The sequence below is a fragment of the Scatophagus argus genome, chromosome 6, assembly GCF_020382885.2.
Source record: "Scatophagus argus isolate fScaArg1 chromosome 6, fScaArg1.pri, whole genome shotgun sequence".
NCBI classification, from domain to species: domain Eukaryota; kingdom Metazoa; phylum Chordata; class Actinopteri; family Scatophagidae; genus Scatophagus; species Scatophagus argus.
The window spans coordinates 18,857,247-18,880,774 of NC_058498.1; the positions used below are offsets into that span (position 1 = coordinate 18,857,247).

Below are 23,528 nucleotides of genomic sequence, written 5' to 3' on the forward strand. Positions count from 1 at the left end.
GTTGGAGGACAGCCTCTCTGGACAGGCCATTTCACTCTCATTTGTGTTCATAATAATAATAATAATATAATATAATAATATATAATAATATAATAATAATTAATAATAAAAATTAGTGTCCCATTAAATCCCAGAAACTTCAGTTAGGAAGTGCTTGACTCAGTTGTTTCAGTTTTTTGTTGTTGTTGTTGTTGTTGTTTTGGCAGCTGGAGTAAAACCTCCTCGTTTTTCAAACACAACACAGCATTAACATCTGCTCTTGTGTGTGTCGTGCATAAATATGCAGTGTGAGCTTGTCTGTTTCATTCTGCTCTGTCTAGCTGTCTGATTGTGAATGCGGTCTGGTTTAGACGCAATATGACCAGACGCTAAGTCTGAGATTTACACCTCGACAGGAGCTGGACGTCACTTACTTGTGTGTGTGTGTGTGTGTGTGTGTGTGTGTGTGTGTGTGTGTGTGAGTGTGAGTGTGTGAGTGTGAGTGCGAGTGTCGGCCCAGCAGTAAATCAACAATGCAGGGTATTAGACAGGCAGGACACAGTAACCCGTAGCCTCCCATGGCAGCCATATTGCACGCAGCCTAAGTCATCCCTCACCAATCCAATCCTTCATCCCTCTTTTTATAACCCTCATTTCTCTTCGTCTCATTCCTCTTCCCAGTGCTTGAAACTCTTCACAGTGAAAGATGGAGAGGGATAAAGACAAAGAACCAGCAATAGATAGCGATGTACAGAGTCAAATGGAGAGAACAGAAGAAACAGGAAAAGGGCAAGAAAGGAAAGAGGATTTTCCTTCTCTTTCATTCTTAAAAAGACAGATGGATGGAGGACCGGAAGGAGGGACAAAGACAGACTGAGGTAGAGTTAGAGGGATAGGTAGAGAATCAGTGAGCATATGTCAAAGTGAAACTCTCTACAGGGAGACCTTGTCCTATGTCTCCCCACATTAATATTAACTATAGAGATATGCTGTCCTTACTATCAGTCCTTCAACCACTTCTAATGGCTAGGGAGGAAGGGAGAGAGAGGGAGACAGAGAGAGAGACAATGACTCTGCTGAGGTTCAGGGATCTTGACAGTCTCATTCCCCTCCTGTGCATCAGTCAGCCAGATGGGCGGATGGATGTATGGGTGAACAAATGGATGGATGGCCTCTCTCTTGGAGGAGGGAAGGTCGTGCTGGATGGAGGGAGGTGGTGCTTGAGACGGAGGAGAAAAAGAGGGAAGACATTAATCTAGCATAGGGCACGTCTCTCTCTCTCTCTCTCTCTCTCTCTCTGCCTACCCCCCCCCCCCCCCGCAACAGCCTCTCTCCCAGACACACACATGTACGTACACACACACGTGCACCACCCTCTTCACCCTCTTTTTGTCAGTCTCGTCAGGGCGGCTGCACCGCATCAGGTCAAGAACTCACAAGAGTGAAGGGCTGAGCTTGTCGGCTTCCTGCTCCCTCAGAGAATGAAATCAGAAAGATCAAATTAGTCTGGTACAGCCAACAGAAAGGACTATGTAAAAAAATACACATGGGGAAAATAGCTGTTATTTAAAGCCCCTGAAATTTTGGTTTCAAATCATTTTTGAGGGGTTTTCTCTATAACCTCAGACACGATTAAACACACTGCAACAACAGATAATGTTCAAAGCAAAGGTAGAAATTTGTATCTAATCTTCTTCAAGGGGACATTGTGGGTGTGGTTTCAGCAGATCTGATTGACAGACTGGCAATGTCGCACTTTTTTCACAAACAAAGAGCACAAACAAAACAAAAAATCTATCCTGTGAATTATAGTATCATCGTAAGAAGCTGATGTATAGGGCCTTTAATAATTTCATTATGTGAAAGATCATGTGTTTGTGTCTTTACTCTTGTTGACATTCTTAGCCAACCCAGTGTCAAACTGTTGATTATCAAACATTATTTATAGTTACATTGCAGCTTATGTTCATGTGTATTTGTGTCAGTGACTGGCTGAGAGCTCTTTATGAGTGACCACAGCAGTGCCACCTCTCACAAGAAACTAATTAAACCTCAAAGCTAACAGCTAATCTCAGTCCTGTCCTACTGGCTGGAGAATGGACAGCCTCTGCAGGCACTGATGATGTGTCCCCTCCAAGAGGAAGATGTGAAGAGAGTGGAGGAGGAGGAGAGAGAGAGAGAGAGAGAGAGAGAGATCGTATCCTGCTGCTTCTCCTCCCCCCTCCCTCCCCACTCCCAGTGTAACCAGGCGAATATCTTGGTTCAGTGGCCAGCAGATGCTGAAGGGCATGCTGCCCACAGTCCCTCAGAGATACTGACACTGTGTGTGTGTGTTGTGAGAGAGGGACTACTCGTGCATATCATCAGTGCTGGAGAGAAGGTTAGAAAAGAGGAGAGTACACAGTTAGTATCGACTTTTTAGATACACCCACCTGTCTTTGCAAACAGTCCGCTTCCCCAGAGAACGCATCTATTTACGCAACTTTGAACGGAATCTGATGGTTGATGCTGCCAGACGTGTCGGCTTCAGTAACAGCCTCCCGCCTGTGGTTTAATTTCAATATTCTGTCCAAACTTTGCCAGGAATGATGCAACAAAAATATTTTGAATGTTTATGCAACAAAAACAAAAGCAAGACGGATTTAAGCTAAAAGCAAGAATGTGTCAAAGAGGAGAAGGGAATATTGACATTCGTTCCAGCTTGATGTGTGCAGTAAAACAACTCAATAGAACTGGTGTTAATAGTATAGAGTTGTGGGTAAATCATAGTAAAATTTAGATTTTTCAACCCAGCAAGAGCAAGCTAAGTTTCAAAATATCCGACTGGAAAAAGTCTCCCTTCACCTGACTTAAGGCCGTCATTGAAAGCCAATCCTGTAATTCCTGTGAATGTGTGCGCTGTGTTACTGGGTCAACTGCTGACAACAGTCGGTGGCGTTGTCATCTCTAACTGTATCCCACTAGCTCATCTCTCATTCACACGTAAGAACAACAACTAACACTATCATAATGCAAATAAACAACCCACGTGGCTATTGTCAGTTCTCACAGCTGTCAAGCCATCACGTTATGCTGCACTTTCTCAGCCTTTATAATAGCTTTGGTAATATGTATGCCTAGCCTCATGGAAGACTCTGGTCATGCACAATGAGTGCTCAAGGGTAGGCAGATATGATCGATTGCTGTTGAGAAGAGATTTTCAATAAATATATTGAACAAAAAAAGCTTCAAAAATAAATGATCAGTTCCAGCTTTAATTGAAAGAAACAGGTTATTCTGATTATTAGTGCTGCTTGAGCTAATGTTCAATCATTCCATCAATTTGATTGAGATATTTCATTTGAGTTAAGTGCGCATATGACATGCAACAAAAAATAAAATTGAATGTCCAAAGCTGAAAATCCAAAAGCAAAAGTGCAGTTTACATTTTTAATTTTTACTTACAGTAGCACTTTGTCTGTCAGTTTCACGGTCAGTTTCGTGTTACAGGGTTACCCTTGAGAGTGCAGTGAAAATTGTTACATTTTTACTCCAATTTTGATGCAGCCCTTCATAGTAACAGTCTCCCCTTTTTCACATGTTTTATTATTTAGAAACAGTATTTTGACAAGACTGTTCCAAGAAGGGACACAGTCTGAGCAGTCTCTAGTCCCAGATGTCAAATCAAGTTGGAACTGTGGAACCTTTTCAACACTTTGTTAAATCTGTATATCGAAAAAGTGGCTAACATCAGTTGTGCCTGATAAACTGGATACTTACTTTGTGAAGTATGTATGTAAATTGTTTTGCTAAGATGTACTTTATACCAAGACGAAGCAGATCATTTGAATTTATGTAGTTCTCTGCTCTCTTTGAATCAGAGTTCCTCTTTGTCACCTCACTACTCACCCAGAGATAATTCAATAACCCCTGCCAATGAGCTGTGTGTGTGTGTGTGTGTGTGTGTGTGTGTCTTTCTTTCTTGGCTGTCATTTTCAGGTCAATCAGAGGTGATAATAATAATCATTACTCTAATTATTAAATCTAGAAGACACGTCTCATACAGTGATTATCTATTTCTGCTGGGGCTCTGTGTGCGCTGTGTGTGTATGTTTGTGTGTATGTCTGTGTGTGAGAGAGATTGTGGATGTGTGTGTGCACCAGTGCCCCCATGTTAAATTGGTGTGACTCTATTCTGCCACGTCTTACGTTTGGAATAGCTTCAAAGACAGCAGATGTTTGTGTTTAGCCTCGGATGTACAGACCTGCAGCCACTAGCATGCACTCAAGGGCTATTGGGTCATTATGTTGACTGTGTGTCTCTGCTCCCAGCATGCAGCTGGCATAGACACCAACAAAGCAGACATTTAGTGTGACTTAACAGAGGGCCATTGCATATAAAGTTGTGAGTTGTGTTTGCATGTGTGTGTTTGTGTGTGTTGTGAGTGAGGGCACAGATGAAGTGATCAAGTCGACAGCTTGCCGAGCTGTGATTGTCACTGATCCCCCCTCTGTCCTCGGGAATAACAGTGCCATCTGCCACAGGCAATGCCAGCTTGGCACTCCCCACCCAGGCTAACCTAGAGAGGGCAGGGGAGCCACAAACAGTTTAATATAGGATACAAGGTCTCCGTGTGAGAGGGTTTGTTTCTGTGTGTACACTTAGGAGACTTTGGAAGGGATTCATATGGTTTTAAAGTCTACAGGAATTTGATTAATTCTTGCATTTTCTATCTCTGTGTGTGAATGAGGGTGTTTGTATTCCCAAATTTCTTCCTACCAACCAATTTCTGTACAAATGAAACTTAAGTCAGTCATTTCAATTGCGTAGAAGTTAAGAGAAGAAAACAGTTAAATTAAGAGCAACAAAATGTTAAACCTGAGACGGTCATTTTCCAATCCCTATCTATTTTTCTACCAGTTTTACATTCACTTGTTTCTTATTAGCACTGGGGAATCTGATAAGAATGAAGTTTTCTTGACTGTGTTTGCATGATTTACTAAACATCCTGTTTGGTGCCTTCCTTCAGGTCCTCCAACACCACCATGCGGTCCATGAGATCTCCTACATTGCCAAGGACATCACGGACCACCGAGCCTTTGGTTATGTCTGCGGGAAGGAAGGGAACCACCGCTTTGTGGCTATCAAGACTGCCCAGTCGGTCAGTGTCTGTGTGTGGGCAACTGGGAGCACATTTATGTACACATGTATGTGTGTGTACATGTTTTTACCATGCGTCCGCTGTATGTAGGTTAATGTATGATTCATAAGGGTCTGTTCACAATAGAACAAACCTCTTGACATTTAGATAAGGACCCTTGAGCACCGACTCATGTCCTTTTCTGCTGTTCATCAAACAAACTGTTTACTCTGTGGAGCTCTAGGTTTCTGTGTGTGTTTCTGTGTGTGTGTGTGGAAGGGTTCACGACACATTCAGTCCTGCAGCAACATACATATGATACTGAACACCCTTTTGGGCGAGTTATGATTGCTGTTGCTGTTGTTGTGTTTATGTGCGCGGCTTGTTTAGTCTGGATCCAGCTGGCTCACTCTGTAGCCATATTGATTTCCCATAGTGAGTCGATGAGGGTTTGAGTGCGTGTCACCAGCACTAATGGCATATCCGTCCTCCCAGGGCCACGAACTGTAGCTGTTTGACTTAGACAGATACACACAGATGCACACAGTCACACACCCAGCCTTACTCCACAACCAGACGCACTAAGAAAAACAAAAAAACTGTTGCTTACCAAATGTTACTCTGCAGACCAGCATAGAATAAGCCCTCATCAGTCATTAACCTGACATGCGCCTGAGGAAAGGTCACCATTACATTTTACTCACATTTTCAGGATTTGAACCAGCCTGACTATTAGTAGTGGAGCAGACAATGAGAGGAGTTTAGGCACAGAGCTTATGGCAGAGGCTGTAATTGGAAAGTAACCACTTTGATGTGAATTAACAATATGTCTCTGTTGCCGTGAAGACTAAGGTTGTTCCAAAAAGGCCAATTTAGGGCTAGATTTGAAAGTAATTGGCTTACCACTCAAGCCGAAGTCTCATCACAAGAGAGAGACATGTTTTGTTCATCAAGTTTAAGTAACACTAATTGTGTTAGAAGGGATTTTGTCGACAGTCTGTTAGTTCATCGGTCTTTGTTACAACTTTTCAGAAAAGTTACAATTGTAATTAATATGAATGGGTCTATTTCTTACAAAAGCAACCTTGTGTGCAATTTGTAGGGAGAACATGGAAAGTTTAAAGACGACTTAGTGTTGGTTCAGAATGTTCAGATTTTGACTGGCTGTTTTTAGGAAGTTAATACATTTCTTGTGATTAAATCTAAAAATTACCAGCATGAGACCATCATAACAGCAAATGTAAATGATGGTTCAGCCATCATTGAAGAGTCAAGAGTATTTACTCACTGCTGCTATAGAACAAGCTTTATATCTCACTAAACTAACATTTCTAAAAACAAACGAAACAAAACAAAAAACACCTCGTCTTCAGTTTGTGAGGTACATAGCAAAGACACATTGTACATTACTATGTTGGCCTTTTATGAATTATTTTTTATTCCCATGGATAAATACCAACATAACCCTAACCCCCCCCAAAATCCATCTTAGAGTCAGAATTACTGCACAGTACAAGTCTGTCCAGTTTGAAAGTTCCTCCCTGTGTTTTAGTGTGAGAGCACCTCTTTAATCATGTAATGTTTTTCGAGCTGTTCAGGCACGTGCCCTGGAGGCTGTCAAAATTCGTTTTAGGAAATGTAGGAAATCACTAACTGAATTTGATTTTAGATGAAGCTGGCTGTGGGAAATTCAATATACCAAGATCCTGGAAATATCCTGTCAATGAATTATAACCAACACTAGAATTTAATTTGCTTAAAGAGTCTGAATCTGTTGCAGTTATATCCAGGGGCTTGGGAGAGTCCTCTTTTACCCAAAAATCCTGATCAGTGCGGATTTTAATGTAACGGTGTATCCGCAGTGAAAGCCTTAACACGATTTTTTGTTGGAATAATTCGTCACTTTTACTGTAGGCTATGAATTAGTCATCTGATTAAAGAATGCAGAACTGAAGTTATCTCATCTCCGTGGTCCTGTGAGTTGGCCACTCCTCCTAGATCATCCCAGAAGCTTTCCTCATTCTAAGATTCACTGCTCATCTCAGCTCTCTGTGCCTTTTCTTACCTAGAAGTTTTGATAGCATTGGAAAGAGCGCGAAAGAGATGGCAAGAAAAGATGGAGATTAGGGCATGTATTGTCAAATGCAAAGAGGATCTGGATCTGACGGTGACAATAAGTATCACTGTTGGATCCGCATGAGCCACCGTTTAGCCTAGTGTGTCTGTCATGAGCGAAATGCAGCTGGAAACATTTTGCAGAAAGACAGCACTGAAATAGAGCTACTTTACGCAAGGCAGCGGTTTGTGTGTGAATTCCTCCTGAACTTCGCCCCAGTCAATAATTGATTAGGTCCGAAACACCATTGTACTGTAAGACTCTTTCCTGTGACAGCAGTAATAAGTTGTGTGTCATCTAACTGGTTTGTTGTCTGTGCTTTTGTTCCCCTGACAAGAAAGGTGGTACAAGGTAAGACAAGAGTCTAGTATCTGCTCATGTCACTGTCTGAACCAGGCGTGGAGAAAGAATGAAGTGTGTAGCGATTGTGCGGATAAGTTTATAGAGGCCTGTCTAGTGTGTCTTTGTTTGCAGGTGTGCCCTCTGGCTGTCAGATCACAATCACGTGCAATACTGTTTATTTGGAAAGTCATAGTCTGGAACTCCAATTTTATCAGTTTAGTCACTAACTGATCACAGGTGCACAACAACCAGTCATTAAGACATTTATATTTAATGTAAGATTTTAGGTAAACCCAACTGCTGTGTTTCCTTTCTCCATACTGATGAAATTCAGTTTGCTGCCTTTTTGGTTTTGGCTTAAGGTCTAATGGAATCATCCATAAACTGTTGTCAACAACCCAGTCAAGTATCTCTGAGTCACCCTGCCTAAGTGGACAGTCAGACTGTAAGAAGCACTGAATTAGATAGATGTGAGGGGTTTTTCTCTCGGGGCATGTGTTGCCAAAGGTTAGAGGATGAAATATGATCCAGGGAGTTCAGTTTGAGTAATAGTCTGAAGGAGTTTAAAGACTTATCAGACACCAGAACACAGCACAGCACTTCAACACTTTACAATTCGCATTACAGAGTTACTGATCAAACGTGTTGGCATTTGATATACCAACACAGCAGGCTGTGGCATGAGGCTGCTAATGTTAAGCCAGACTAAACACTTTTTTACAGCTCTCTGCATCAGGAACCCTGCTGTGTCAGTGCAATGACAGTGAATGAGGGGTTGATGTTTTTTGCTGCTGTGCTGATGTTGGTCTCACCATGGCTGTAATCTCCTGTCATGACATAAGACAGGTTCAGTCAATATTAACTGCCATATGACTAGAATAAATATGCAAGGTTCTTATCAGCGCTATGACTGTGCATTGTGTGTGTCTGTGTCTGTGTGTTAACCCTCAGGAGTCGACAGACGCGCCGGCGCATCCTTATCACAAGACCACTTTAAGACGACGTAGCTGCAAGACGCAGCCTCGCTGAATCTCAGTTTTTTTTGTGTCGAAAGTGGGCACTTCAAACTATATACCAGTTTTTAAATTTTGTTAATATGTCAAGTAAAACCCGAGTTATGATAAAAAATATACGCACTGTTTTTTTCATGACCATTGCCATCACGTTTGGTGCGCGTTTGGTACGCGTTTGGGGCGCGCATTTTATGCAAGAAGACGCAGTAAACACCAGCGCATTGAGCGCACTTCATTCAGCGCATTTCAGCGCATTTCAGCGCATTTTCCCCAGTCGGATTTTAGAGTTTTGTGTGATTTTAGGTCCAGTGTGTCAATACAGTATGTCAAAATGAAAAAAACAACAGTAAATCACACTTGTGAGGTTGTGCTGATCAAAAATGATTCCAAAATGGCAAGATAAAAAAAATTCTAAGTTGAAATATAAAATTAGAATCAAAAATAGTCAACAACTAACAATTATACATGACTTCAGAGGGTTAATGGTTGAGTCGATATGTCCTTGTCCTCCTAGGCTGAGCCTGTGATCCTGGACCTGCGGGACTTGTTTCAGCTTATCTATGAGATAAAGCAGAGAGAGGAGATGGAGAAGAAGGCCCAGAAAGACAAGCAGTGTGAACAGGCGGTCTACCAGGTACAACTGTTACGTTTTTTCTCCTTTTTAACCTTACCTTAATTGTATGGCATATGTATGATGAGCTTCACTCAAGAGACTCTTGACAGAGAAATCAAGCAAGACTTGAAAAGACATCAAAGCAAGCACTTTCAGGTTTCATCACTGGCACCATCTGCCCATTGTGCTTACTTCACCTTCTTTTATTCTCTTTACCTCTAGCTGTCTCTGTCTCTGATGATTGCCAAATGATTAACTGAATGCTGGGAAGCTGCTATGTCTTGCTATGCCTTCCGCCTACTCCTTCTTCTCCACCGGCTTAACTCTCCGCCTCTTCCTCCTCTTCTGTCTTCTCCCCTCTGCTCCTCTCTCCTCTCTGTTTGATCTCTCCCTCTACTTCCTGCCACGCTCATCTGCAGACGATACTGGAGGAGGATCTGGAGGACCCGGTTTACCAGGTAACTTCCTGACCAATCACATCGCTACTGTCACCTGCTGCATTCTAGCCAGTCAGCTTGCCCCTCTCTGTGTGCACTGTGGGGAGACACTTCCTGTTTGGTTACAGTGTGGTAACAGCACAATGTGTGTTTGGCGGGATTAGATGTTTCTGTGGACTCCAGAACAGTTGGAGTTGCTCAAATGGGTGCGATCATGAGTCTTCTGTGTGTCTGTGTGCATGTCCGCCAGTTGGGGTGCATGATTAGCTGAAAGGTGTACATTTTCCCATCTTCTTGGGGAACTTCTGCTGATTAAACTCTCTACGTGTCACCGGAATCTGCTGTTTCACTAATCTCCTCTGCAATTTTACCACTTTTCTCTCAATTTCTTTATCTTCCAATTTCTCTCCTGCCTCCTGCTTTCCTCTCCTCCCTCTGCTGCTGACGTTGTAGTACATTGTGTTTGAGGCGGGACACGAGCCCATCCGTGACCAATCAGAAGAGAGCATTTATCAGGTACCCACAAGCTTGTCTTGTCTGCTTGTGTCTCAGTTATGTTCTCTGTGGTTAAGATACCAGCAACAGGAAGTTCTTTTAAGTCTTAAAACAAAATAGATTTGATCTTGCACTTTCTAGCCAATAGGTGCCAGATACATCACTCTTGGGGATACGTATTTTGTGGCCCGCTCATCAAATTAATGGCTCCTTTTTTCACAATACAGGAAATAATACACAGTAAGAATCACAGGTGAACAACAACCAGCCAACACTCTCTAGAGCCTGACAGGCTAGCCCAGGGAGAGGAGCTTTTCTCCGGTTGCAGTCCTCAGGGGTGTGGGTAGACCTCCAAGGGATGAGGAGGGGGGAGGGTATGGTGTGTGCAGAGGGGATGTGGAGGTTATTCCTGGGCTGTGTGTAAGGCAGACCCCTCCTCTTTTTCTCTCCTCCCCTCCCTCTTTTCATGAGGAGATGAAAGAAAGCGGTGGAAAGAAAGATTAATCACCAGCCTTTCGTTTGATCTTTAAATAAAATGGATTGAAAATAGACGGAGTGCTGGTGCATGCGCAAACATACACAAACAAAAACATGCACACACACACACCCCACACACATACACACACACACACATATACAGACTTAAACGCATACAAACACACACACACACACACACATCAAGCAAAAAAAAACGTGAGTCCCAGCCAGCCTCCAGCCACAGAGGAACAAATATATGAATAAAGATGGCAGCTTCTGGAAATAAACATGTGAAAGAAAAAAACAAGGCACTGAGTAAGGGAAAGAAAGGGCCAGGCTGTGCTAGATAGATATCCACGTTCTTTATCAGTACTGTTTTTCATTTACCTCACAGCATGATTAGGGCCATCCAAGTAGGGAAAAATAAAACTTTATTTTAAACATCATGCCACTGTAGGATTCATGCATATCAGCACATTTCTGTCAGTGCTCATTGTTTCTTCTTGTGCACACATTGTCAAATCTCTCTGCCTGTGTGACATGAAGATATTACATGTCTCCATGTGTGTGACAGTCTGAGTTATTACATGTCTGCGGGTGTGATAAGCAGTCTTATCCATTAGGGAGAGAGAAAGAGAGAGAGACCATCACCCGCAGGACGATAGTTTGCTGATTAGCCTCGTAGATGAGTTCTCACTCCACAGATTTTAATTCTGATTATCACCACACACTCACGCATACACACACAGACACACATGCTGGACTAGTGATTGATTTGATTCTGCAGGAGCCAGGTTTCAGGGTTTTGTTTTGGCACCCAGTGTGCCACAGTGCTCTAACAGTGATAAGTGAAGACTGTTTCATTGTTTGATTAAACCAGAGGTAACAGGTTCTGTGACTTCACTTGCCGATTGTGTAGGTTCCTACCAGTCAGCAGAAGGAAGGGGTCTATGACGTCCCAAAGCGACACCCAGTGAGTGACCGTGTGTTTACCACGTGCTCCCCCCCCCTCAGCCTGCCTCCCCCTCTCAGGCAAACCTCTCAGCTGTCCCACCATTCCACCAGTGTAAAGCCTTTTCCTTCACTGCCTTCTCCTTTTAGCACTCTCATTTAGCAGTGGATCTGCTTCCTGTTAACACTAACTCCCAAACAGAGATCCAGTGTGTGTGTGTGTGATTATTTCCTGAGAGGTTTGCTGGGACCCAGTGCTCTTGTGCAGTGTGCTGTGCTACTCTTGTGCCTGTGCTGTAGCTGTGGTGGCTGGTGCCCTTCTCCTTGTGCTCCTTGATGCCTGCCCCTTATGGTTAACTGGGAAACTGTGGATGTGTTTGTCGTGTCAGTTTGCTTGATGAAGCATGCCTGGCTGTGGTTTGCCAGTTGTGAATCCGATACAAAATCGCATGGCCTTATTCCAGATTGCACTGAACACACGTTTGTCACTGTCATTATCTTTTTTTCATGGTTATGAGTTTAAATGTGCATGGTCTCATACTTTTGAATGTCTATCTCATGGTGTTGAACAGGTTTTTACCCTGTTAATGCATATAAGTAAGAGTGTTTGCAGTGTAATTCTATATTATTGTTGATGTGTGTGTTTACAATAGTGGTGTGCGTGTGGTGTATCTTTAAGCTCCTGTTATTGCCTCTCGTTGCCAGTGGTTATAATGAAAGATGACCTTGCCCACTGTCAGGCTGCACTGTAGCTCAGCTGCTCTTTTATCTGCCTATAAAGATGCTAGTTATATTCCTGCCTGATTTAATCTGGTAAAATCTTCATGCTCACAGTAACCAAGCTGTTGTGCGTGTGTTGCTGTTGTGTAGATCAGGATTCCCTCAGTCCATACACAGAGCTCACCAGCTCTGTGTGTATTCCCCTACAGCGGGCCTTTTATCCTTAAACCACTAAAACTGGACTCCTCCACGTCACTACTGGCAGCCACAATCCCACTCTACGAATTTTGGTAGGCTTGGAATCAGTTTCGCAGTTTTCTGGCTGCATATTATCCTCAGCTTTGGTAAGAAGCTTATAAGCACCATAGTATTTCTGTTCTCCCTTCACCCAGCCCACAACACATGCTGCTATTTGGATTGGCTTTGTGTTGGCAGGTGTCTGAACGTGAACAAATCCAATATTTCTCTCTTGTTGTGCAACCAGTTGGACTAGTTGCCTATTCTGGTTCAAATAGAGCAAATTCAGTTTTTTCTTCTTCCCAGTCAGTCAGAGGGAGTAAATCTAAGCCACTATCATAGGAATATAAAGGGATCATAGAAATTTAAGAATTTGTTTTGCGGCAAATCGTTTGCATGGTAATTTTAAGATAATTTGTTTTAAGATAAATCCATACACACAGGGAGCAGACAACTGCTGCAGTGCTGCTCTCTTGACAGGTTGCACTGCAGTCAGAAATGTCACAGCAGATCTTTTCCATCAGGAGTCAAAATGCTGCGTTCACATCATATTGTTAATATGAGGCGCCTCAAGGAGAAATAGGAAGAATTGCATTAATACGACAAAACTGATGCAGCTATTGTTGCTGGCCGTACAATGTAAATAAAATCCGTGGTTCACATCTTATAAACTAATTTGGCTAATTACAAAGGAGCTATATAGCCTACGACATGATTGAATTTAACATATATGTTAGAGTTGCTACACACATTTAGGTATCTTTACTTTTTATGTGGTGTGACTGCAGGGCTTGTATTGAACGTCACTTTCATTTTTTTTTAGATTTTTTAATTTAATTTTGAATTTTATTTACTTTATTAAATTACTTCTCTGCATTTAACCCATCACTGATTGAAACACACACACATGCAATATGCAACATGCAGTGAAACACACACACACACAGAAGCAGTGGGCTGCCATTGTTAGGCACCCAGGGAGCAAACTGGGGGTTAAGTACCTTGCTCAAGGGGAGGGGGGGGATTATTGCTCACTCCATCACACCCAAATTTTTCCTGCCAGTCCGGGGGATGGAATCAAACCAGGGACCCTCCGGTCACAAGCCGCTTCTCCAACCTCTAGGCCACTGCTGACTCCCTTGGCAGATGTTGTCTTTCCCTTCAGCCAACATGGCATGATTGCAGAGGGACCAGCGTTTATATGACCATTGCTATTTAGAGAACATTTACTGTTTATTTCATTGGCAGGAGAGGTTCGTCATCTTCCCAGCAGAAGGGTTGACACTTGACGGTAGCGTTAGATGAGATCATTGCTTTATGTGTACACATTGGACCTGGGATGAAAGGATACCATTGGCAGAAATGTGACCTCCTGTCCAAAGCAATCTATTCTGATGTTTCTTCTGTCACCTTCGTAAACAAGACAAATCAATAAAAAACACACATACACACACACGTTAGGTCTTTTCAGTCTATTGAGCTCTTGACCCTGTAAAAACTAAGAGTGTCAAATCAACAGAAATCCACATGTAAAGGTCAGCATCGCACCGCCAATCAGCCAAACACATCAACTCTGCTGGAACACTGGATTAGTACGACATATAATATCTAAGTATCATATCATATGAACCATAGAAGTGGCTAAATTTTGTCTATTAAAACCTGTGACTTGATCTGGATTAATTATGGATTGCATCAAATTAGATGTGAGTGTGTGGGTGACTTAAAGAGAGAGAAAAACATCCATAGCCTGGTTGAGTTTTGTTCAGAGTTGTGAGTTTGTTTGTGTGTGTGTGTGTGTGTGTGTGTGTGTGTGTGTGTGTGTGTGTGTGTGTGTGTGTGTGTGTTTGCATGTGACAGTTCAGCAGTGTTTTGCCAGTGTGATCAGTCAGCCAGCAGGGGATCAGCAAGGTGGCGTTAATTAAAGGGGCTGCGATAATTGTATGCAGAACACATGTGCACAGGTAATTACTTTTTCCCTGGAGATGGCTAATTGATAGGTGGCAGCAGTACTGATAAAGATAAAGGGCTGGGCAAAGAGATGGCAGGAGTGTATAATGGGCACAGAGGGATAATTGGCAGAGAGAGAGAGATGGACAGAGCGAAGAAAGAAGGGCACAGCAACAGACTGTGGCTTTTTGTAAGGCTAACAGTATGTGTATGTTTCAATCAGGTAAATAAGCAAACCTGTCCAGATTAAGTACATTTCATCAGCTGGATTTAAGTAAACCATTATGACTTTCAGAAGAAAAAAAACATCCAGTAGAAAAATAGACAGCATTTCCAGAGGTGATTAGTATTGGGCAAGCTGTTATTGTTCTTCGGTATCAGCTAATGATGCCAATACTTCATTCTTTCATCCACGGAAAAGCATACACTCAGCAATATTGTAGTGCGTCATCTACTCTTGCCTTGCCAGACCAATCTGCACATTGTGATTCAATGCCAGTGCTGGAGAAAGGTCCAGCAGAGCCCATCATCGTTCTATTATAGCTGCAAAAAATATTGGAGGTTGTTTGTACAGTCAGAATTGTCAGGGATGCAAAACACATGCAAACACATTGCCACATTCATTTTTGCTTTCATTTTTCCGTGGGATTTGTTGCTGATAATAAATAATAATAAACATAACGCCAGCCTTATCCTTTAATCTTTAGCTTGTAATTCACTTTGATGGAGATCCAACTAGTGATGATGCAGAGCAAGCCAGTAGGAAAGAAGCGTTTTTTTCCTGTAATGTAGCATACTCCCTCCCCTTGCTCTCACGTACAGCATGTCAGATAATCTAGCCCCTCTTGCTGTGTCTCTGTGTCTGCCTGTTTGTCAGTGTGTTTCACACTGTGGTTCCTGACGCAGGGGAGCAGGCTTTACAGAAACACAAAGAGGGTTTAAAGCACCGCAGCTCGGTGCTGTAGTTTAGACTAAAGGTAGGGATGATCTGTAAACCTTTTTAAATCTTCACTCAGACTCTAAGTATGGCAGGACTAGCCGCTGTGTGTGTGTGTGTGTGTGTGTGTGCGTGTGTGTGTGCGTGTGTACATGATCGTGTTAATGACTGTAAGTTCTGCAGACCATCATATTCCCCTCTTAAATAAGCCTTGTTTCACCTCGCTCTCGTCTGTCTCCCCCCTCTCTCAGAGTGTATGAAAAACAACTAATATGTTGGTGTGTGAGCACATTTTCATCACCACCCACCATCTAACACTGGGGTTGTGATTACAGAACGGACATCAAAACACCCCGCACCACCATCATCATCATCAACCTCATCATTATCATGCTCAGCCCCAACAAGAGCAAACTGAACCACAGCAGCAGCAGCAGCAGCAGCAGGCAGTGGCAGATCTGATAGACTTAGACCTGGGAATGGTCACTCAGGTAAGGCATATATGCAGCACAGCGCTCTTGTCGTGGCTCAGACAAGAGGAAGGAGGTTTTTTATATATATATATATATTTGTGAACAGGAAACATAATGTCCTAAAGGTTACTTATCAGCCCTCATGAACTGCCTCTTCAGGCGTATCCTCAGGTGATCCCCTCGTGTCCCACCCTCTTATGTACTGCACCGCTTTTGTTTTCCTCTGGTCATAAGTCACCCAAACTCTTGACCCCTGTCATTTATGAATAAAACATTCAACGTTGTTGTTGCATAGTAACCAGGCTGAGGCAGAGGTAGAGTTGAGTATGTATGGGTGCATTCAGAGCTGCATGTGTACGTGTGTGAAAGAGGAGGATGACGAGCGGTGTAGTCGAGAGAAAAACACCACAGTAGCTCTGAGCCGAGTGGACGTAAAGGTCAGAGTGTCTGTCAGAGGGGGTTCAGCAGACAGGGGCGGTCATCTTTCCGCAAATGTACTCACAGAGTCAAGCTGCTCAGATCACGTTAATAAAGCATTTATAACACTCTGATAATCACTGCAGCCCGACCTCATCGCCCCACGACCACACATGCAAAGAATATTGAGTGGAGTGACGGAACTGAAAGAGGACTGTACTGTTTGAACACTCCGGTGGCATTTGTCCTGTGTTAGCTCTCTGTGTTACTGTCTGAGAGTACTCAGCACTGTAACAACTATAGGAATTTATTGTATTTTAGTTTAAGAAGAGTATTTCCTAAAACGGCTTTCATGAACTTAATCCCATGGACACCCTGTTATCAGTACTTGTGGAGGCACCATTTTACGTATCTAGCTTATCGTCTTGTTGAGTTGATTTTATCTGCAGTGTTAGACTCTGCAGCAACAATAGTCCATATTACAGCCTCCCACTCCCCTCTTCTTCGTGTAAAAAAATGAACATACCCATCCACCATAACCGTAATACACCATGCCCACAGATCAATTTTCTGATAGACATTAAAAAAAAAACTTTGTGGTCTATGTGTGACCTACAAGAGAGAAGATATTTAAGAACATTTATTATCTCAAAAGAAATTATCCACATCCATGATTTATGCTAATCTCTGTCCATGTATTCAAGGCATAAATTCCTCTACAACTAAAAATAGTTTCTTTCACTTGCCACGGGCCTAAAGATGTTATTAATGTGCAGAAAAGGGAGAGATACTAAAGAGAGGGATCACAGGGAGACTGTGAAAGGAAACAGAATGATACAGAACAAATTCAGATGAGATCGAAAGGCTGCTGTGTTTGATAGCTATTCCCTCTGAGGCACAGCGCACACACTCTACAACAGGGGATCATTAATGGCTGATCCAGAAGAAGACATCGGTACAGTAATGATGCAGAGAATGTAGTAGTCTGCTTTTAGCACAACTGGTGACAAGCATCTTCATAAAAAAAGATATGCCTTACTGATTCCCAGAGGGGACATTCAGGTGTTGCATCAGCACAGGGACAGAAAGTACAGTTGAACAGAGAAAAGTCAAAAATAATCGTTGTGTCAAATAAAAATGTAGCCGATACAAGAGCCGCTCAAACGGGCACATCATGCAGTCTACAGACAGCATCCACAGACAGTATCGTACATGTGGAGCAGATGACAAGGATTGTGATAAGTCTTGGTAGGTATGTCATCATAATCAGTCATTTCATCTCATTATCCCATCTCTCCTCACCCCTCTGTTACCTCTTCTGTGTTGCTGCCACAGTGCTCAGGTAGGTGCTACAAACATACCAGCTAGTGTTGTGTTGCATGCAGTGTGTGATGCATGTTGCACTGAAATGCAAACTGACCAAGATAATGTATGTAGTACAACAGAATTATACGTTATTGTACCTCAATGGTAGTTTATGTTCTCCTCTATTCTCAGAATATCAACCAATTAGAGATTTTTGGAGACATGTCCACACCACCTGACATCACCTCTCCATCGGTGAGTAGCGGTCATACATGCGCAGCTCATGATTTGCACCTTAAAGGATAAACTGTATTTGCAGCGATGTTTTTCTTTTGTTTTTCCCTCAATCGCAACCTACACAGACCCCCGCCTCTCCAGCCAACACCCTCGACCCCTCGCAGGGCCTGCAGCCTCCCACAGAACTGTTTGCTCCCTTCAATCCTGCGTCTGTGCCCTCAGGTAGGACCTTGTACATTTTCTGCTTAAATACACCACTGCTACAAGTGGAGGGGAAACAAACACAGCAGGGGGGGGGGGGGAGACAAGAAAGGAGATGAAGGGAAGCTGGAGAGTTGGAAGATTCTGAGGCAGAGCACAGAGGAGAGAAGAGAGAAGAGGAGGGTGCTGAGATAAATAGAGAGGCAGGGAAATAGAATTGAAATGTAGATGAGAGAGGGAAAGAGGAGAAAAGGTGGTATTGGTTGTGTGTTGAATATGAAATGCATCATTAGCTTGCTGCCTCAGATGCTGCTGATTTACCTGTGGCTGAGGCAACAGTGGCGGTCAGAGGAAAGTAATAAAACATGCTGAGATGATTGTAGTGAAGACTCTTCTGTATGCACGGGGCTTCTGTGACAGGGGTGTGCACTCTCCTCCTTTACTCTCCTCCTCACCTTCATTCCTCTCCTCTCTTCCTCACTGTCTCATCACATTGTGCATATGTCAGTGTAGCAGGGCGACTGAGGTTAAATGTCAGCTCTCTCTGCTGTAGATAACAACTGGAGACCATGAGCAGGAGACTAGCCACTGTGTAATAGAATAAGCTTCTTCTCATGAGTTTGAGTGATTTTAATGAGTGTGTGTTGAGCTCTGCCTTTTCATAATGACTCTGCCTCATTCTGGAGGTAATTATGACAGTTCACCGTGACCATTAAGAGGCACCACATTATCTGCAGGCAGAAGTAGGGCAGCACTCTCTGGTGATGCATGGGTTATGCACGTGTGTGTATGTAGAAGAAAAGCAGTGATGAGCATATGCACCATGGGTATTTTAATCACCCCAGTCTTCTGTTTTCCTTTTAACCCCATTGCTAAGATTTTACAAAAAAATCTACATTTTCTTTATACATTTTTTCTTGACCTCACCACCAGGTTATGTGACAATGGGAGCAGTAACCCCCGGCCACTGGTCCCAGCAGGCTTTTGCTGCCCAGACGCCACTGGCCTTCGGGGTCCAGTCTCCTCTAGGTCCAGTCGCCCAGGTGCTGCCAGGTGGCCAGCCTCTCATCTGGGGCCAAGCCAACATCTTTCCTGCCACCCAGCAGCAGTGGGCAGCCATGGCAGCCGGAGCCTTCCCCCCCACAGCCTACCTCCCTGCTCAACCTGTGGGCACTCTGCCCACCGCCATGTTCCAGACTCTCACCCCTGTCACGACTGTGACTCCAGCCGCCGAGAGCCATTCAGGTGCTGGAGCCAGCGCTTCTGCTCCCTCCCCCTCAGCATCTTCGAGTCCACAGCACGGGGAGAGAGCGAGGAAGATGGGCAAGGAAATGTTTAAGGTGGGGAGCTGATGAGTAAAGAATTATGATGACATCAGGATTACGATATCCACCTTGTGGTCATCATGCAAAAGAAGAAATTAGTGACAAATGTGCTTATTGCTTCATTTCACCCAGAATAACCAGGAACTGTGTTTAACTCAAACATGATTTTTCTGTTTTGTTTTTTTTTTTGCAGCATTATTTGCCTGTATTAGATAGCAGACAGTAGAGAGGTGATGGGAACATGGGGTACAATGTGCAACCAAGGTCTTTGACCAGTCATAAACTGGGTACATTTTGAACACTGTCAGTGCCTTAACTTGGATGTTTTTGCCCTCTAATCTCAAAGACTGGGTACAGTGATAAACTTAGCTGAGACCAAACTAGCCTCAGTGGAGGTTGTGTAATTTCACCGTACTGGTCAGAGTTAAAAAAATTATGATTTAATGATTGAGACCAAGACAGGAAGCACTGCAACCCAGGTTTTAGTCACATATTTGTTGAATTTGTATCTGTGGCGAGTGTTATAATAAGGAAGGGATGGTATTTTGAATGCCCATGTAGCGAGTCAAGTGTTCGCTTTGGTGGCCAGTTTTCATGTTGGCCTACCTGATTCATGTTTGCCTGTTCCTTCAGGATTTTCAGCTGGCGAAGCCTCCAGCCATGCCATCGAAAAAGGCTGAGCAGCCCAGCTTAACAGGGACCTCAGAGGCATTCAGCTCTTACTTCAGCCGCGTGGGCACTGCCCAGGACACGGACGACTGTGATGACTTTGACATTTCTCAAATGAATCTGACGCCAGTCACCTCTACAACACCATCGACCAACTCACGTAAGATCTATCCATGTATTCCTGTTTATCTGTGCTCCAATTCAACTTGCCTTTTTTGTCTGTAGTTACATGTGACTCTTCTTGTCCTGCCCTGCAGCACCCACCCCAGCTCCCAGACAAAGCTCTCCCTCCAAGTCCTCAGCCTCCCATGTCAGTGACCCCCCCACCGACGCCACAGACCCCCCCACAGACGACTCATTTGGTGAAGCAGAGGGCAGCCCTAGTCGCAGTGGAGAAGAAGATGCTGTAAGTGTATATAATTATGTGTGTGTGTGTTTGTGTGTGTGAGAGAGAGAGAGAGAGAGAGAGAGGATGGTAGAAGAGGTTTGTGGAATAAGTCAAGTGTGTGTGCTTTTAATAACTCACTCCTTATTCTGCTATAACCTGCACTGTGTGTTGAGATCTGCTGATAAATAGCCTTTGTAGCAGTGTTGGCGGGCCAGGTAATCACTCTGGCTGATTATGGGGCTGATGCTGTGTGTGTGTGCATGAGAGAGAGAGAGAGTGTGTGTTTGTGTTTGTGTTTGTTTGAGTGCATGCATGAATATGGACATGAAGCGTGTGTTTGTGTGCGAGTATGAGCAGTAACTTGCCTGCACAAGGATGTCTTTCAGTGTGGGTGTTTGTGTGTGTGAGCGTGCATGGTCAACACAGCGTTAAATTAGCTGGTGGAATTGTCAGGGACATCATTATGCTGTTATTAATACCAGCCAGGTAGCATCCATACATCACTACTTCTATATGGACAGACTCATCTCTGGTGAGATGAAGGAGGAATAATGCCCCAATTCTTCTCCCAGGGGCAATTAATATTTATTTCACCAGCAGTGCCTCGAACTAAGAGACAAAGTGAGAGAAATTAAGGAAAGATGAGAAGATAAAGAGAGATATTTAGGGAGAGTGGAGAAATCCCCTTTGCCTTTGACCAAAGTCCTTGTAGAACAAGTGACCTTCCAAGAAACAAGACTTTTCTGGTACTTTCCCCATCATTTTTCTTTCTGTCTCCCTCTCTTTCTTGTGCTTCTTTCATGCTCGCCTCTTTCTTCTCTTTTGCTCTCCACTCTCCAGGCGTGAAACATTAGTTTTATGCCTCCAATCCAGCTATTATTGAAAAAAAATAGAGGACTTCCACACTGCTGAAAATGTCACCAGGCCTGAATAACACACAGAAGCTCTACACAACGCAGAGAAATGTGCATCGGTGGTGGCACCGAGTGAGTGAGTGTGGTGAAAAGGTTACAAAGAAAGAAAGGACAGGAAGGATGGAGCAATGGCAGAAAAACAGCCTCCCACTCCCTGTGGGCCGAGGTGTGAAAAGCGGAAGTGTTTTAGGAAAAAAGCAGTGGATCAATAGAGCGAACTCCACAGAGCCTTTCATAATAGACAAAATGAGTGCTCAAGTGTGTGCGTGTTTAAGTATGTTTGCGTGTGTCTTTGCAAACGTGGTTCGGAAAAGAGGCGGCCTGTGTGGGCTGTGGTTTCTCACTTCAAGTGTCCTTATTTCTCCTTCAGTATTGACTTCTTTTCTCTTTTCCTTCCCGTTTACGTCCTCTCTTGTAGTCTTTACCGATCTTGCAATTCTTCTTTCAGATTTATTCTTCTCTGTCTACTTTCCACCCCCACCCTCCTTATTTCCTCCTCTTTTCAACCTCCATCCGCTTCTCCCTCCACACTCTTCTCTTCCTTCCCTTCCCATTCTCCCCTTTGTAGGCGTGTGGTTCTGGGTCGCCCTGCCCCAGTGAGACAGCAGAGCCCAGCCCAGACCAGACCAGTCCAGAGGCTGGGAGCTAGATAGCAGCAGGGCAGGGTAGGTATCAATACCTCTCCTCCCCACTAACTCCTCCCCCTTCACCTCCCTGCCCTTGTACTTCCCACTTGCATCAATCTGTCTGATCTCTTTGTGTGCTGCATCTTTTTTTCACGTTTTCCTTCTGCTGGTCTCATATTTTTCTTCATTTCTTCTTCACCTGACACTGAGAGGGTGTGCGTGTGACTGTGCATGTATGAGTGTTTCATTTTGTGCGTTGGTAGTTTTTGTTGTCGCCTTACCTGAAATTTTTGTAAGTATCTATCAGTTATGATGTGGCATCACATGTGAGTTTTTGAAACGATGTGTAACGAGTTCATCACGCATGATCTATTTGGCCATAGTGCTTTGTACCCTCATCCTGTCCTGCCCTTGTGACATCCACCTAAATCACACCCAGTTCCTTAAATAGCAAACATCTGATTGGGAGAGCCAATAGTGTGTGACAGCCTATCAGAAAAGGTGCACTTCACTGAACAAGGCATCGTCAGGGATTTGTCAGTGTTGCACGCAATAATGCTGATCTTGGATGTTTAGCTTAACTTAAAAGTGATGTGTGTTGTCATTCGATTGCATTATGTATGTTACATGATGGGACATAACTCTTAATATTTGCATGAGGAGGATCAAAGTGATAAAGACAAGCAGCTGCTATAAAATCTTAGGAACTGCTGATATGTGTGTTTGAATCTATGGGAAAACTTTCCAACTAATTTCTTTTGGACACATGCATGCATGCAGTTTACCTATACAAGGAGACAGAAGGACACAAACACACACCCCCACACAAACACACACCAAAGAAGAGAGCCGTTTTGATCCCTGCCTCCCTCCCTGGTGTCCTCACCCACTCAGTTCCCAACTGTGGCTCTTTAATGATAGCTGCTGGCACTCACACAGGGAAAAATGTAATGGTTTTGTTTTCATCAGCTAATACTGGGGTGCCAAGATTAATGACTGCCCTGACATAATTGGCATTAATTAAAACCCAAGAAGCCTTCTAGTCCTTCTTGACTCTAGGGGAGGAGGAGGGGCTGCTGAGCATCCTCTCTCCTCTGTTGGCCACCATCCTCATATTCTATTGCTCTGAAAGCTGCAGGGCAGCAGGTGGGTGCAAGCCTTAAGTGGGAGGATGGATTGTGGAGTATCAAGTGGTGAATCTGGACACAGCCTGACTGTGTTATGGCCAAGAGCACAGAGTTTTTCCTCTGTAGAAGGTGCACTGCTTTGGTCCTGGTCCAGTGACGCTGCTCCCATATGGTGTTTACCTGCTCAATCACATCGACTTTAGACACATCCCCAAACACACACACCTGTGCAATAGGCCCTGTTATTCCCCAGACAAGCGCACCTGTGATCGATACTGTCACCACCTGTGCTCATATTGGTGCCAACAATATGTGAGAGCGTCGTTTGCTGCTGGCCATGACCGCATGTCCTGTCCTCCCCCTCCCACCGTATGGCTCCGACAGACATGTGTTCAGGCCAGTGGGAAAGTAAGTGTTTTTTGTTTTTTTTCTTGGGTGATCTCATCATGTCCAGCGAAT

At 43.7% G+C, this 23,528-nt stretch overlaps 1 protein-coding gene across 7 annotated transcripts in view; it reads left to right on the forward strand.

The window, feature by feature from the left end:
- dab1a (DAB adaptor protein 1a) overlaps positions 1-23,528 on the forward strand; it is a 179,401-nt gene that overhangs the window by 151,846 nt on the left and 4,027 nt on the right. For 3 of the 7 annotated variants that reach the window (XM_046390847.1, XM_046390846.1, XM_046390848.1), the window contains 10 exons: positions 4,989-5,120; positions 9,085-9,204; positions 11,512-11,565; positions 15,723-15,878; positions 17,775-17,837; positions 17,945-18,041; positions 18,954-19,360; positions 19,979-20,174; positions 20,272-20,420; positions 21,885-21,981. In XM_046390847.1, coding sequence (XP_046246803.1) covers positions 4,989-5,120; positions 9,085-9,204; positions 11,512-11,565; positions 15,723-15,878; positions 17,775-17,837; positions 17,945-18,041; positions 18,954-19,360; positions 19,979-20,174; positions 20,272-20,420; positions 21,885-21,965 — 1,455 coding nt within the window. In that variant the 3' untranslated portion in view covers positions 21,966-21,981. Of the gene's footprint in view, positions 1-4,988; positions 5,121-9,084; positions 9,205-9,602; positions 9,642-10,073; positions 10,137-11,511; positions 11,566-15,722; positions 15,879-17,774; positions 17,838-17,944; positions 18,042-18,953; positions 19,361-19,978; positions 20,175-20,271; positions 20,421-21,884; positions 21,982-23,528 lie in introns of all 7 variants that reach the window. The other 4 variants (XM_046390852.1, XM_046390849.1, XM_046390850.1 and 1 more) reach the window with 4 other exon arrangements.